Source organism: Drosophila rhopaloa, unplaced genomic scaffold (genome assembly GCF_018152115.1).
Source record: "Drosophila rhopaloa isolate 14029-0021.01 unplaced genomic scaffold, ASM1815211v1 contig_163, whole genome shotgun sequence".
Taxonomy (NCBI): domain Eukaryota; kingdom Metazoa; phylum Arthropoda; class Insecta; order Diptera; family Drosophilidae; genus Drosophila; species Drosophila rhopaloa.
The window spans coordinates 1,264,455-1,280,857 of NW_025335043.1; the positions used below are offsets into that span (position 1 = coordinate 1,264,455).

At 41.9% G+C, this 16,403-nt stretch overlaps 1 protein-coding gene across 5 annotated transcripts in view; it reads left to right on the forward strand.

The window, feature by feature from the left end:
- The first annotated feature begins 2,264 nt into the window (after positions 1 to 2,264).
- LOC108037483 (protein vein) overlaps positions 2,265 to 16,403 on the forward strand; it is a 35,473-nt gene continuing 21,334 nt past the window's right edge. For all 5 annotated transcript variants that reach the window (XR_006417476.1, XM_044457744.1, XM_044457742.1 and 2 more), the window contains exon 1: positions 2,265 to 4,843. Coding sequence is in view for 4 of the 5 variants with exons in the window: in XM_044457744.1 (XP_044313679.1) it covers positions 3,511 to 4,843 (1,333 nt within the window). In the remaining variant the exon portion in view is untranslated. The remainder of the gene's footprint in view (positions 4,844 to 16,403) is intronic.

Genomic DNA, 16,403 nt, shown 5'->3' on the forward strand with positions numbered 1-16,403 from the left:
CAGTTTATTTTTTTTAAAGATCAACAACTTTTTTTCAAGATTGTTTTTTTGGTACATCCCTGCAATGGTGGTTGTTTTAAATATAGTTAATTTATTAAAGAATTATTTATTAAATATCATAAAACAAGCCGCTGTAAGACTGGAAAGACAATAAATTCGTCACTTGAGCCAAAAAAAGTCTAACGCGGTAGACTACATTTTATGTCTTGGTCAATCTTCCAAATAATTATTAACAAACTCTAGATAATGCTTTATTAAGTCGTACTATTTTTTGTTCTCTTAGAAAATCTGTAGCTGTTTCAAGTATCATAATTTGTATAAATTTTAATATCTAAGGTAAGCACTAAGATATATAATATATATATAAGTTAGGTCAATTACTATATTAACATGTTACATTCCATTAGTTATATCAAAGTATAAGGCTCAATTAAAGAGAACTCTGGAAAATACTGCGAATTTTAAAATAGATCGTTAACAGTTACTTTAATTTATTAAGCAAAATATAAGCCAAATCTTTTATGTTTTTGTAAGTTTATTTAAAAATGACTCATTAAAGTAGGATTTGCGCTCTTTACATATGAGCAATCATTATCTGACTGGAAAGCGCTGACAGTAGCCTATCAGAAGCTCGGTGATTATGAGTAAGTTATTGGAAATCGCGGCGAAAACCAATGGCAACTGTCTTCTTATCTAGCTTTATATATTACACGGCTAACGTCATTAGACACCTATAAAAAGCCAACCAGATCGATTACACTTTTAGTTCAGTTTGAACCCTATAGTGTAACAAAAGTGTTGAAGCTTTACAAAAATTTTAAAAGTTGAGAAGTTTTAAAAAGTATTTAAGTAAAATACAATTTATAAGGGTAAGATATTTTTCTGATAGCAAGGAACAGAGATAGAGACGAAGACTGTAAAAGAGAGGGTACTAATTAATTTTTAATTTTTTAAAAAATGTTAATTAAATCAATAAAAACCTATTAAAATGACAAACAAAATATTTTTGGCATAAAGATTTACGAGAGTTTTAAAATCACTTGTAAGGATCTGTAAAAAAAACCCCTAATGAACGTTACGAAAGATTTAATGGTGAATGATAATCTTGAAAGATATCTGTGGCACCCAAAATATATAATTGAAATATCCCTATTGTTAACCGCAAATCGCCTTCAAGTAATTAATATAAAGTAAACAAATGGTTCACTCGCAATTTCTGAGAGAAAACTGCAGGGTTGAGAAAATGCTTGAGAGAAAAGCAATGGTTTGAGAAAATTTTGGAGAGGAAACTCGGCGTTTGAGCGAAAAGAGAGGGCCGAAGACATTCGAACCCGCCCGAACGCAGACGAACTTGTGCCGACCAGTGAGATGGGTTCGAGTCGTGAGATACGTTTGAGTCGTATCCATGAGATACGTTTTCGACTTTTCAGCTCTGCTCTGCATCGGTGAGATACGTTTGAGTCGTTTTCGCGGCGTCAAATCGAGCAGACCTGTGTCGCTCCGTAGAGCGAGTTCCCAAAAAAAAAAGAATTGTACGAAATTCCGCCTGTGTTAGGAGCAGAAAAAAGAATAATTTTAAACCAACATACACAATCAGTTAGTTTCCACCGACAGTCCGCAGAAACCATTCGACGGCAACGGAACGGGCGCGCGATTGTCGGCAATCCGAAAGATAGCCAAATATTATTGTTCAGACACTCAGAGGGCGTTGATAAAATATCACCCAGACAACTGCAGATCGAGTGGAGTGTTTTGAAATCAGTGAAATTCTGTGTGAAAAGTCGATTGAATAAATTCGAAAAAATAAGAAATTGAGAGTTACCAGCGAATTTCATCAGCTGGAGTAACCGCAGTGACCCACCGAACAAATCGAACCCAACCAACTAACCAACTAATCGATCGATCGTGTAAAAGGACTTTCGGTTTCGTTGCGAGTAGTGTGCGATAAAGCGCCTGATCAGTGATTCCCGGTTATTATTAAAGGACTTTTTGCGGAATAAATTCAAAAAAAAACATCAGTGGCAAGCACAACAACAACAATAAAACAACAACAGCCGGAGCATCGTCACAGATTGTGGCAACAACTTCTGTCTGCACTGGGTTTATGTACTTTTATACATACAAGTATATACGCACAGATATATAAAACAAAAACGATCGATTCTCGTGCCCGCGCGTGTGATTGTGTGCGTGCCCATGTTGCATATATATATGCACAAAATATATATATCTAGAGCCGACTGTTGCGACGACTTTTCTATATAATCGGCTAGTGAGCACCCAGACATCGAAAAGTTGCACAAATACACCAGCAGATGCGGGTATATACGTATACATATATATCTAGCCAAAGCCAAAGTAGAAGATATATATGCGTATAAGCTGAACGCGGCGCACTCTGCTCTGTTTTTTCTTTTATAATTACTTTTGTCTAAAATTAGAAGACGTGTGTGTTGTGTGTGCCCCGTCCGTGTATCCGTATCCGTGAGATACGTTTGAGTGTCCGCGTCTGCTATATCGCACATCATCATCACCAAACACCATCCACCATCCACCATCATCATCATCATCATCGTCATCAGAGATCAGAGATCTGCGGCGGTGTGTGTGCCAGAAAAGACTCGTGAATCAGACTACGGCTGCGACTACGGCTATACTATATAGACGAGACGAGACGAGAGATCGCGTATACGGCCAGACAAACATTATCGTATATCTGGCGCCGAGGATTACAATTACAAGAGCAGCAACACGTATACGCACACGACCCATCGGCAGCCGAAGCTAGAGCCGAGTCCGAAAATCCGAATATCCGAGCCCAAATCCGAATACGCATACGAATACGAATCGAGACGAGACGATCGCGCGCGTGAAAAACCTCGTGAAGAAAAGCGCTACGAAAAAAGTGGGGAAAAATCAAACGCCACGCGACCTTAGGCCCGTCCAATTGGGGGGGCGTGCAGCGGGGCGTGGCCGTGCGTCGACTCCTGGCGATCGCTCAAGTGAAACGCGGCGAAATTCTGGGCAGATAACAAAAATGAGTCACCACAAGCAGCAGCAGCAGCAACAACAGCAACAGCAGCAACATCAAAAGCAACAGCAACTAGCGAGTGCGGCCAAGTGTTCATAAATTAATGCTAGGAATACAGTGTGTTAGACCAGTCCGAAAGACACTATCCCCCTCTCTATCCCCCTCGAACAGTCCGTCTCTCTCTTGCCCCTGCTGTCGCTCAAAATGCTACGAAACTATCGAAAGTATTTGCAGGATAAACGGAAATACGACAAGCCACAACGACGAGGCAGCGACGGTCACATTTGTCACGACTAGGCAAATCGCAAGGACCCAGGACACACCAGCCCCCCAACAGCAGCAGCCGCAGCAGCAGCAACACGCAGCAACCAGCAGTAGCAGCAGCAGCAGCAGCAGCAGCAATACGCAGCAGCAACACTCGCTATCGAGATTTTGTACATAAAGTCGGGGCAATAGCAGCAACAACTTTGGAGGACGCCATGTATGCGCAACATTTGCGCAAATGGAGTCTAAAAACAAAAAAGCAACTAATGCCATTGATATTGCTAATTATCAGCTACATGTTGCTACTAAACACATGTGTGTCGTCGACGACGACGACGACGCAGCAGCAGCAGCATCAGCAGCAGCGGCAACAACAACTGCAGCCAAGATTATGGGAAGGCAGTGCCGAAGAAAGCAGCTACTATATACCACTGAGTTCGGATAATGGCAGCGGGAGCAGTGAAAGCGCCGAAAGCAGTAGCAGCAACATCGACAACAATATCTTAAGTAGGCTGCTCAGCCGCACCAGCAATAGTCTTAGTAGCCGTAGCAATGTTAAGTTAAAGCCAGCAACAGTATTCGACGCCGGCAGCAGTTCAGCCGTTCAGCAGGAGCAACATGTTGCTGCCGTGCCAGAGCAGCAACAGCAAGAGCAGCAGTCAATGCAAAAAGTTCCAAATACGTTAATCAATAGTCAAATAAATAATTTATTATACAATGGCATGCCCATCGAGGCGGCGAGCAGTAAAATGCGTCGTCACATTCAACCAACGCAGCTGCAACATCAGCCAGAGAGTTTAGCACAGCCGCCGAGCAATTACAGCACGCGGTCGGTGCAGAGCTATCTCATAGAGTCCTTCGAGGTGCCAGAAAGCAAGTTGGAGGATCGCAGCTTGGAGCAGACGGCGCGAAGTCGCCGGGACGGCAGCAACACCAACGGCAGCCGGCAGCAACATCCACACGGCCACCGGAAGCAGTTGCAGCAGGACAAGCGCGACCATCGCCGCCAGCGGCAGCATCAGCAGAAGGAGCAGCGCCAACATCAACATCAGCACCAGGGCAATCACCACCACCAGCAGCAGCAGCATCAGCAGAACAAGCAGCGCAGGAAGCACCAGCGGAAACATCGGGGTCACCAGCGATCGGACCGCTACTGCTCCGCCCGGGATCCCGCCCAGTTGGCCTTTGCGGCGCCCACCGTTTTCCAGGGCGTCTTCAAATCGATGTCCGCCGACCGGCGGGTCAACTTCTCGGCCACCATGAAGGTGGAGAAGGTGTACAAGCAGCAACATGACCTGCAACTGCCCACGTTGGTGCGACTCCAATTCGCGTTGAGCAACAGCAGCGGCGAGTGCGACATCTACAGGGAGCGCCTGTTGCCGCGGGGACTGCTCCGATCCGGAAACGATCTGCAGCAGGCATCGGATATATCCTACATGATGTTTGTGCAGCAGACCAATCCCGGCAACTTCACCATCCTCGGCCAGCCCATTAGGGTCACGCACTCGGTGGTGGAATCGGTCAAAATGGCTGTGAGCGAAAATTATGGTGAGTGGATTTCGATTTTAAACTTTATAAACTTTTAATTTGGGCTAAAAACTTGGATATATTATAAAAAAATTTGAATTTGAATTTCCAAACGGATGGTTATGAATTAGATAAATGGGAAATATATAATTTATTCAGAAAATATGCATAGTTACAGCTACAGTTTTATGTGTAGGTCCAAAAAGAGGTTGGCTTGGAAAATATTATTATAAAAACAGAATTAAAATGGGGAATTATTATGGGGAATAAAAATCAAATCATTTTAATCTAGTTAATCCGAATACGCATATGATTACACTTATTTACATTTATATTTAAATGGTATTTGCCAAATGAACCCAAATAATTAATTAAATTGAATAAGAAAGGAAATTATACTTATAATTATAAATTATTCTGATTATATCTTTGGGATTGTTTCAAAGATATTACCTTTAGTTTTGGTAAATTTCTCCCACCCAAAATAGTTTATATTATGTGATCGATCGTTGAACCCACAATATGGGAAATATTGTTTTCAGCTTTAAGACATGATACGAAAATCTCCTTAAAGTTGCTCCCTTTCTTTCTACCATTACCTTTCTTTCTTTCCCTTTCTCTCACTCTTTCTGATGCAGCGGCAGCTGGCTCTTTCTTTTCGCCTTGTTGTTGTTGAATGAAATTTAGCTGCTTTTTTGCAGCTGAATTTCTTATTTGCCAACTTCACGCTCTGCTAATATTCACCAGACCGAAATAATTTTATGCAATACACTCACTCATACACCGGCACACACACACACACTTACACAGGCAAACGCTGCGCATGCGCCTGGTCGATTGCAGTTTTATTTTTTTTGAGTTGCAGGTCTAGGCCCTGGTCTTCTTCGGATTCTTCCACTGGATTCTTTCTTTGTGCCCGGCTCAATTTGGTTGCCGGGCAACAAAAATGCTCACATCTAGAATTTATTATTGCTGCTGCTGCTGCTGTTGCTAGTTGCACATTTTAATTAAATTCGCATTAACTTTGCTCGCGGTTCCCCTTGGGTTTCTTCCCTTCCTCCCCCAAGAAGTGGGAAAAACTTTGAAAACTCATTTCTGCCCGCCCGTCTTTTTAGCTTTTTAGCTCCAATGTGCAACTCACAACGTCATCGTCATCGTGGTTGTCGTTGTTGTTGTTACAGTTGCTGTTGTTGTTGTCTGCATTCGACCTTTGCGGTTGGCGGACTGAACCCAACCCTACGTTCTTCTCCCACTGCTGTTGTTGTAATTATTCTTGCGTCGCGGTTCATGGAGTTTTGCGTCTGTAATGCGACTAAGTGCGATCACCCGGCCCCGCCCCTCGCCGCCTCCCCCGCCTTTCTTCGCTTTTGCTTCGCTCTTGCCTTGCTTTTCTTTTTATACCCTCTCTCAGTTGGTATACATATTTTGATCAGGAGTTTGTTAGATCTTGGTGAAATTAAGAGGTTCAAATATTATCTATATAGTATATCTTCTTTTTTGGATTTACTCGCATAATTTTAAAGCTACTTTCTTTCTTTAAATCATTCATTTTTGACTTCTCTATTCAATAGTTGCCTTTGAAACAATTTTTAGACATTAACAACAAACATAGTTTCATTCGAGAGAAGCAACCCACGTTGTAATTTTTAATAAATAAAAAAAGCAGACGACTAATCCTACATCTTAAATAAAAATAGCGGTTCAAAATTTGTTTTTTTCCTTATTTATAAAAAAAGTTTTTAGAAGTTTCAATAATATAAAACTATAAAGCTGACTTAGGTATAATGCGACCACGTAGACTAATCATGTTTTTCCACACCTGCAAGGGCATATGAACTTCGGCTTTCCGGTGTTAACTTCCTTTTTCTTTTTATTTATTTGTTTTTGTTGCTGGTGTCTTTATTGTCTTCTCCCTCTTGGATTTTGTGCTTTGTTTCATCGCGGGCGCAATTAGATTTTTAATTCATTTTCTCTCTCCACTTGGCTCCTTAGCTGCTGCTGTTTCAGCTTCTGGCTCTTCCGTCATGGCTCTCGCACACGGAGTGGGGGAAAACCCCCTGGCATTCCCGAGATCCCCCATATACACACACACACACACACACATGTACCCCCCCTCGAAGAGCCAACCCTTTTCTGATCCCCCCAAACGAAATCAGCTGCAATCAGCTGTTCTCTCGCGCTTTGTCTTTTTGGGTTTATTATCTGGTGTTTATTTACTTTCTGCCTTCGCTCGCTTCTCTTTCTTTTATCCGGCTTCCCAGACCTCATCAATGAACAACACATGAAGCATTCACAGGATATTTACTTTTTGCCCCGACTGATTTATTTTGACTGCGAACGCAGCAAATGCTTGGGAATCGATTCGCAACTGGTAGCTCACATTGGTACACCCGTATAAAAAAATCGATTACTCATCGAAATGCATACTAATCAATCCACCCACACACACACAAGCAGACCGAAATCTGTCAACTCCTTTCACTTTGCCAATTTCTTCGCTGGCCAAAAGCTAAATTTGCATATCGGGCCATAAAGCCTGAAGATCGTCAGCCGGATCGTTAAAATCTCAGCCCAATCGAAGCCCCGAAATGGAATCAAATCGTGGAGATCAATCAAAATCTGACTCGGATCGGTTATTTTGTTATTTAGCAACCTGAACTATTTCGGCCGAGGCAAAGGCAGGGATTTATTATTCATACGCCCCGTGTGACGACGTTGCTCGCGCTCTGCTTGAAACCAATTAAAATGCCTTCGAACCTGACTGAATCGGTAGTATCATGAATTAACTGGTCGCATTTTATGCCCAATTTACACCCACGCCGTGAACGTCAGTCTACTCCAAGAGTGTGACTTGAATATGCGAAAAAAAAGCGGGGTAGGGGGGTAAAAAACAAAGAAAAGGCCATGTGAAAAATAAATAAAAGTCACATCTTTTGTATTTAGCTGCGGGGCTACTACGGTTTGTTCTTCTGCTGTGGTTGCTATTGTTGCTGAGGTGTTAAGTAAATTAGCTGCTCATAAAACATGATTTGATCTGGCAGAAGACCGAGTCAAAGCAGAATCATCAGCTTAGCTCCCAATGTTTATTGTTGGCCTGTCTTTTGTTTTTTTGTTTGTTATCGGAAAGCGGAGACAAACTGGCAGTGGCTGACACAACGTAGTATTAACTATACGATGTACTAAAAATATAAAAATGTTTGCCGCTGTATTATATAATTATTTGTCACTTGTTGTGCTGCACGCAGCATTGAATATTAATTTTTTTTTCTGCGGTCTCTATTTTGTCACCTTGCCAAAGCACTAATAATCTCGGCAAGATTTTTCATTGAGAAAAGCAATACCTGGTGGTGTTCCACAGTAAAACCATACCACAGAGAACCTTGACTGCTGGGATTCCATTACCTTTGTAGCCGAGCATGGATGATAACCTGCGACTCTGGTTTCGGTTTTCTCTTCTGGGTTCTCCACTCCGGTTGCACTTGTTAGAAAATGGGAAATGTGTTTGGCAAGCGATTACAAAACGAACAGAAAGAAAACGCCAGAGCGGAAAATGCTTTTCAGCGGCGGCGACACAGCGCAGTTCGCATATTTAGGTCAACGCCTACGAGTGGAAGCGACAAACTTACCCAACGGCACCCGCAATTCATCATTTCTCAGCTCATCTCATCTCTGTTTTTGGGGGTGTCTGGTCTACCTGGTCATAAGATTTTCCACAAAGGTGGGTGGGGACGGGCTGCTCATTTAGCGTCACGCCAGAGAAGAGACAACTTTTCGTTAGTTTCTGTCTGTGATGGCTCTTGTTGATTTTCCTTTTTTTTTATTTTTTGGTAATTAAGTATGAATGGCGGCGCTATACGACAAACCTTGGTTCGTTTAGGTAGTAAGTGCAAAGGGGGTTGTCTTAGCTCTCTGACCAGACCGGCCCAACCCTGCCTGCCCCGCCCCCTTTGCGGCTCCTCGGTCGTGAACTGCACTAACAAAAAATAGTTTTTAGACAAATTTTGATTTCTACACAGATTTTTGATATAAAAGTTTTATTTAAAAAAAATATTTTTATTGTTGTATTTATTTTTATTACTTAACAAAACAATATTTTTCTTCTGCCTAAATCTTTCTTTGCCTTACCTTAAGACTTTAACTAATAATTTGATCTAAAAAAGTACTTAAAACAATTTCAAAGCTTCAAATTTACCAATTAAGCATATTTACATAATAATGCATATCAACCTAATATTTTTATTAAAAGTTTAAAATTAGAAACAGTTTTAATTATTAAATTAGGTTGCACAGATAAATATTTTTGAAACTAAGAAAAGAGCCTACGTTGAAGTGTAAAAATTTGGATAATAAATTATAAAATACCTCCAGCCAATAGATTTTTAAAGATGTAGGCTCCAAAGAACACATCTCCTAAAGTCTCTTCATAGCTTAGAACATATTTCCCACATAAGGGCGAAAATGACCAGAGGCTCCCTCTTTTTAGGGCCACTCTGTACCATTTTCGCTGAGTGTAGGGGCCCCTTGGGACTTGACTGGCGGGCCGTTTGGCATGCGGGAAATAGAAAATTATAACGAAATGAAATTTTCAAATGGCATGCCATGTTTCCTTGCCTTGCCTCGCGACTCGACTCGCTTGCCTCGTTTATGAGTTTTATGCTATTTCTGGCCGCGCCGACAGCAGCAGCAACATCAGCAGCAGCAGCAGCAACATCACGCAGCTGAAAGCCATTCGAGAGTAGGAAGACATCTTGGCCGCCATAGGCTTGCCAAAAAACAAAACGCACAGAGCCCCCCTGAAAAAGTAAATTCGGAAAATAAACCAACGAGAAAATCTGCCTGCTTGTTAGCCCCGCCTGCAATTTGCATTTCAGTTGCAACTGCTGTAGCACCATCCGTTTTGGATTTTGGTCCATCCGCGAGTGGCGCTAATGGAGCAATCTTGGCCAGATAGAAACGAAAACGAAAACGGAACCGGGCGATCAATGAGCCCCTCTGTTCCGATCCATCCATCCACTCGAGCACTAGCAGCGGATGTGACATAATCTGATTGCCGGCTGCATATGCTTATGCATCGCACCGCCTAAATGGATAAACCGCCCGGCATTCATGAGGCCGCTCATTGGACCGATGGATCAATAGGTCCAGATCTGTGTCGGCGCGATATCAAAGGCCCCCTCAGGTGGCGCTTCCTCAAGCAGATGATTCACAGCCTAATTGGGCCACGGCGAATTTTGGATACCCTACCTCAAATGAGTTGGCATAACAAGTCAAATTATAAGTTAAACTGGTCATAAGATGCCTTAACTTTCCCACTCCTCTGCTTTGGTTTCTATTTATAACCCTCTATATATAGCTAATATACCCCCTTTGCCAAAACGCAGCTTTTTGCCTCAATTAGCCATTCGGCATTTGCGTTAATTTTCGCGGCACTTGCGGCACATTCCAAAATACCAATAACAAAACGCCATTCGTAAAAAGATAAATGATAAGAGATGTTTTCGGACGGACTAATTGTTTTGGCTGGCTGTTAATTTCTGCCCGCATAATCGCACTGCCCTCGGCCACCTTCTGCTCCACAAAAACAAAAAAGCGCTTCAACAGTTGCGCACGCGGCCAAGATTAATGGCCAAAAGTCGGCAACCGACCAGTCGAACGACGCACAGATAGATATTGAAATTGATTGATATTTGAAAAATCATTTCGGTTCGCCGAGCTTGGACTCATTATTAGTTTCCCATGGATCATTTTCACAGCTAATGGTTGGCTGGGAGCACGAGCTTCCCAGCAAGTCGCATACCAATTTTCGGCTGCGGAGTCAATTTAATTTGCGTTGGCGGCTCCGGCGTTTGAACTCCAAAAATAAAAAACGGTGGGCGGAGTGTACGATTGGCCAAAATCGTTTCCCCTAGTTTTTATTTTTTTCATTGGATTTCACCCGGTTAAACTAGGCTAGTGAAGGCACTTAAGTTCAAGATCGCTGCTCTTTCGATGGCTCCCTGCACTGTCCACTGTCCACTGTGCACTGGTCCTTTCCTCGTCTGGCTATCTTAATTACGCATTAATTACATCAAACATTAATAATTCCACATGCCAGCGGAGCGGCTGCTCATCTATCTACTTCAGTGGCAGCAACACCTCCTCGATCCGGTGGCTCTGTTCTCGGGGACTTGGACTGGGACTTGCACTGGGGCTCGGGTATCAAGGCGGACTCCTCCTCTGTATCTGTATATTAAACTGTCTGTCACCCCCTGCCCGGCAAATTCGCAGCGCCCTGCATCAAATTGCAAGCCATCCTGGTCGTCGTTGCGTCGGATCTTTGGATCGTTGGATCGCTGGATAGCCGGATCGCTCTGTCTGCCTTCTGAATTCGCTTTTGCCAGCTCTCTTGCGATGGCAAGTTGAGAAATTTGCCTTTGATATCGACCACATGTGTGCACAGGGAGAAACTGGGTAGTAATTCGAAACTACTTCTTATTAAAATTGACACTTCTCCATAGCATTATAATACATACATTCGAATATATACTTTTTTTAAAGAGTTCCTCATGTTTTCATAATAACTTTCTTTAAAGACAAATGATTTATATAAGCCTATATATAACAATAGAAAATATAAATATATTTTGAATAAAGATGTATAAAAAGTACCAATTTGAAATAAAAGAAAATATCCAGCTTCAAGATAAATAACAATCAGGCAACATTTTTTTCTAAGTTAATTTTAGAGCCTTCACTTTTTCCAAGCCACAATGTACTTTTCTTTCTGGATTACAATTTAAAATATCTAACCCAATCAAGGTTATTAAATTAATATTTTGATTAGAGAATAAGGGTACCTTTAATTTCTCAGTGTGCAAATACGCAGCCATCTCCTCATCTTCCGAATCCCCGTCCTCGTCGGCTGCCCCCGTTTTTGTGGGGCCCATATTTTCTTTTTAGCTGACGATTTAGTCCATTTCCCGCTCATAATCGCATGAAGTTGTTTGCCTCCGCTGAATGGCTTAATCCGCCATCGATGCGACTGTGTTGACTCAATAATGCCCTAACAACTCTTTTATGGAGTTTATTGGAAGAGCAGACGTTACCAATTCCCTTACCTGCGTGGGAAAATCGTCTAATCTGAGACCGCCCCGAGGAGTCAGGAGTTTTTGGGCCAGGTAACGGGCCACATGTCTGGCCGGAAATTCCCTGTTGACCCCTGGCCAGTGTCCTTGCCAGGAATTCGTCACTTGGCGTGATCACACAGGGATTTCCCAGCGCTTAGCGGCGGAAATTCCAGGACACATTTGCCCGCCGGCCCTTCGAAAATGATGTATGCAAAGTAACGAAGAGGAGCGATGTGTTATTGGCGGAAGCGGCCACCAAATTGCATCCAATCTGCAGTCGTTTTCTCTTTTTTCCCCTCTGTGCATTTCCGCCGGCCGGCAAGGTGACCGTGTGCTAAAACAAAATTTTTATATCGAAATTGCCGCCGGTCAACGCGCGCCTGCCCACTGGCCACTTGGATACTTGGATACTTGGGTACTTGGATACTCGGATACTTGGCCACGTTTCAGCGCGCGTGTTGGCCTTTTTGGTTCCCAAGCTTTGTTTGGCCCACACAGACACATGCCACCGGCAATACCAATGCACTCACTCACTTATACACACACTCGCAAACACACAGCGCTCTCGGACAAGTTGGAGTTGCATTTTTAGCAGCATTTTTGTGCGGCATTTTATTCGTCGCCGCTGGCTACAAATTTGTGGCTGGGGCAGGCTTCTCGGCGAGTCGCCACTGCCACCGGTTGGCCACCAACTCCAGCTTCAAGCCCAGCTTCACCTTGTGCCCCAAAAGCTATTTAAATGGTATTTAAATGTGTCTAAAAGTAATTTTTTTGCGCATTTAATTCGCATTTTTTGCCCGCCGAGTATTTGGCAAAGCACTTAACGACATTTATGAGTATATTTCATTAAAAATGAAAACAGCAGCGAGTGCCTGACATAATGCGTCATAATTGAGGCGTTTTTTGTTCACCTTTTTGCACTGTTGATGGTCAAATGGAGTACAAGAATTTAATTGACCGGCGGCTTGGTTGGAAACGATGGAATCTATGGGGCTTAATTAAATATCATTTTATTATTTTCAAACATTTTTATATATATTAAAATTGTTTACTGTAGTTTAAGACGGGAAAAGGTAGCTTACTTAGCCGAAATGTTTATACCCTTTCAGTTATGTAATCAATTTACTATTTACCTAATTAGTTTATTTCTTTTAATCATACAATATGATTATCATTCAATTTGATTACAATTATTTTTTACAATAACAAAATTAAAACAAATCTCTAATGAATGAAAATATTAATATTTCAATTATCATTTACCAAAAATTGTTTAGAAAATTGTTAAATGGGGTAAAATAACCTGATCATAAACAAATTTCAAGCCATTTCAAATAAAAGTAGAAAAACAGAAACCCAGTTCTATATCAGTTCTTCCGATCATGTTGACCAAGAATATATATTTTCGGAAAAATTCCAAACTCTCAAAGGTTCTGGGGCTGGCGCAAAATAATTTCACACACACGAAAATGATTTCAACTTGCCACCAGCAACCATAATAACAGCGGCAACAAGTGGCCAGGTAGTCGCTGCATGCCACACACAGCAAACAAACAGCAACTGTTTTTACTGCTGCCCCCTGCAACAAAGAAGGCAACTAGAAACTATCCAATGGCCACCAGCAGCAATAGCAACATCAACATCAGCATCAGCTTCGCCACATGCTTGACCAGCCGACGAGACCAAAGCGAGCGCATAAAGCATAAAAAAGCGCAAAGCCACAAGAAGTTGCAAGTCGAAAAAGTCATTATATGCGACAACCAAGTCGTCGATATTGGCAGCGACGCCAGCAGCACACAGAGAGAAAAAATGTTAAAATATGATGATTTTACATATAATTTTAGGTCGGATTCAAAAGCATTAAAATTTGTTATTAATGTCTGAAAATTATATTTAATAAACTGAAAGTGTAGAGAATATGTTAATAGATGTTAGACATGAACTCGAACTTTTGTTAGAAAAACTGGCTCTAAGTCATTCATAATTGCATAATAGTAAAATTCATATCGATTCAACATAATTTAGCGATCAAAACAATTTTAGAAAAAAGTTTTCTGGCATCAGTAGGATTTGAGCTCGAACTTTTAGGCCAGATAACAATGCTCTTGGTCGTTTTTAGTGAGCAAAATAATTTCTGTTTAACATTCTTATTATTAGATGAAAAAGTGAAATCAAGAGTATGTTTTTATTCTTTCTGTGTACCGACAGCAAACGGCGACTTTGGCTTTGGCTGCGACACATTTGCTTAAATAGCAACAGCAACAGTTGCTGCCGCTGTTTGTTGCTTGTTTGGGTGCTGCGGCAACAGCAGTGCCCATTTTTTTATTGCCGCAGTTGGAAAATGCAAGGCGGACGCGAACGGGGGTATCTTGGATTTCCAGTTTTCGGTTCCCACAATGCAAAATTAGGTACGAAGCGTCGTCCCCATGACGTAATTAGCATAGAGCAGTCGTTGTTGTTGCCGTTGTCGGGAGCCCATAAAGCGTATTTACCGCACAACGCGCCAGACGCACTGCATCTGGAATGGGCGGGGGGGTCGAGGTGTGCAGGTTGGAGGGGGCTTTTCAGTCAGGTGAGCCATTGGCATTGCGCATGTGTGGCGGCGAGAAGGTGGACCCGGGGAGGTGGGGAGAAGGGGCGGGCGGAGCAGCTGGACGAGGACGTTGCCATAACTCATATATGTGGCGCGCCGGCAATTGTCGTGGCAGTCGGGGCCAGAAATAAAAACATTTCGTTTAACGATCTTTATCGATGCGATTATTGATTGTGTTTTCATGGCTTGGCTGTTGCGACGGCAACATTGCGCTGTTAACAGACAATTTGGATACCGTGGGCATCTTCTAATTTACCTTTATTCTGATTAACCTTCATTTAATTACCAATGTCGGAAAATGCACATCAATTCAGTTTAGTTTTATTCAGATCATTTCTTAAACTCTTTTATATAGATTATTTTCCAGTTTTTAGTTTTAATTTAATTCAATTATTATTTTATTTATAATAGTTACTGAATTTAACAAGCTTTTAAGTATTTGAACCACTTTGCTAATTGGATAATTACACTCAATTATTTTATCAGATTAAATTTCCTAGATGCAACACCTTTTGTTATCTGTTTAAACACCAATTATTTAACCTTATCTCACTTACGTCAAATTATTTAATAGTAACTTGAGTTCTTAATCAAATTTTCAGATAAACTAAGCCAAGTTCTATAATTTTTAGATTATCTTCCTGTGTTAGATAATTGCGCTCGACAAATTGGTCAGCTAGCAATATCTAACAGCAAGTTTCTAAGTTAGCCCCAACAATTTGGTTTATCTTGGCAGATACTAGATCTCCTCCAGAACTTCCTCTGCTCGATCTCATTAATCTCGTAACCAGCTTTCAATTATTAGATTAACTTGAATGCCGCTCAGCAGCAGGTTGCAAGCTCATCTCGGTTCATTTTCACCTGGCCACATACATACAGCGCTCCCCGCGTTCCCCATTTGAAATTCTTGGCATACTTCGACTGACAGCCGGGCAATTGCCTTCCATCCGACTGCTCCTTCCTCGGACGCTGACCATGGCGTGGCTGCCTCCTGCCAACCACTTATTACGTAATTATTTAGCCGCATCGAGTAGCTGAGGCAGCAGAGGAGCAGTATCGCCCTGGGCACGTGTTGCCAACTGACTTGGGCACCTGTTTCAGCCGAGTCTCTCAGCTATTTATGCTATAATTTCTGGCATGCAGCCGCCGAGCGGCAGCAAGATCAATTCAATTTGCATGCACTGCCCTCCGGCTGGCTGATGATCATCTGGCTAGGACCTGATAAGCCGTCGCCTTTGATTGGGAATTCGTCGGCAGGGCAGGCTAAGTGAGGCAGCGGCAGTGGCAGCGATCTTAAGTACCAGCCAATTTAGTTGCAGTCGAGCGGACACGTGCCCATCGTCTTGCGTCTTTTCATTGCCTCCATATCCAGTCGGTTGGGAAAATATTGCGGCAGTAAACAGTTAACGGCATTTGATAACTGTTTCACGCTTTTGGGTTTGCAATTAAGCCGGATGGCATAGAAACTTTTGATCGTTACATAGACCATAAAGTTAGCTCGACACGCTCTCACCCGACAAACGTCAAATGATGGCGACGACACCTCAGATAGACGGGCAACAGCGCGTATGAGCAATGCATGAGGGGGAAGTTTTGGCATTAAACAAAAATACATTAATATACCAGTAGTTATTAAAATTTTTAAAGACGTTGAACTATGACTTAAAAGCTTATTTTAAGTATATAAATGCTCTTTTTAATATCCATTAAAAATATAACTAAACCAAGTTAACAATAATTAGTATATCATTAATGTTGGTTTTAAAATTATAATTAAAGATTCTGGTTTTGAATGTATAAGTTCTTTAAAAACTCACCTTATTTTAATCTCAACATTTTATTTAAATAAAATTGGTTATACACAAATATAGGATTATATGCC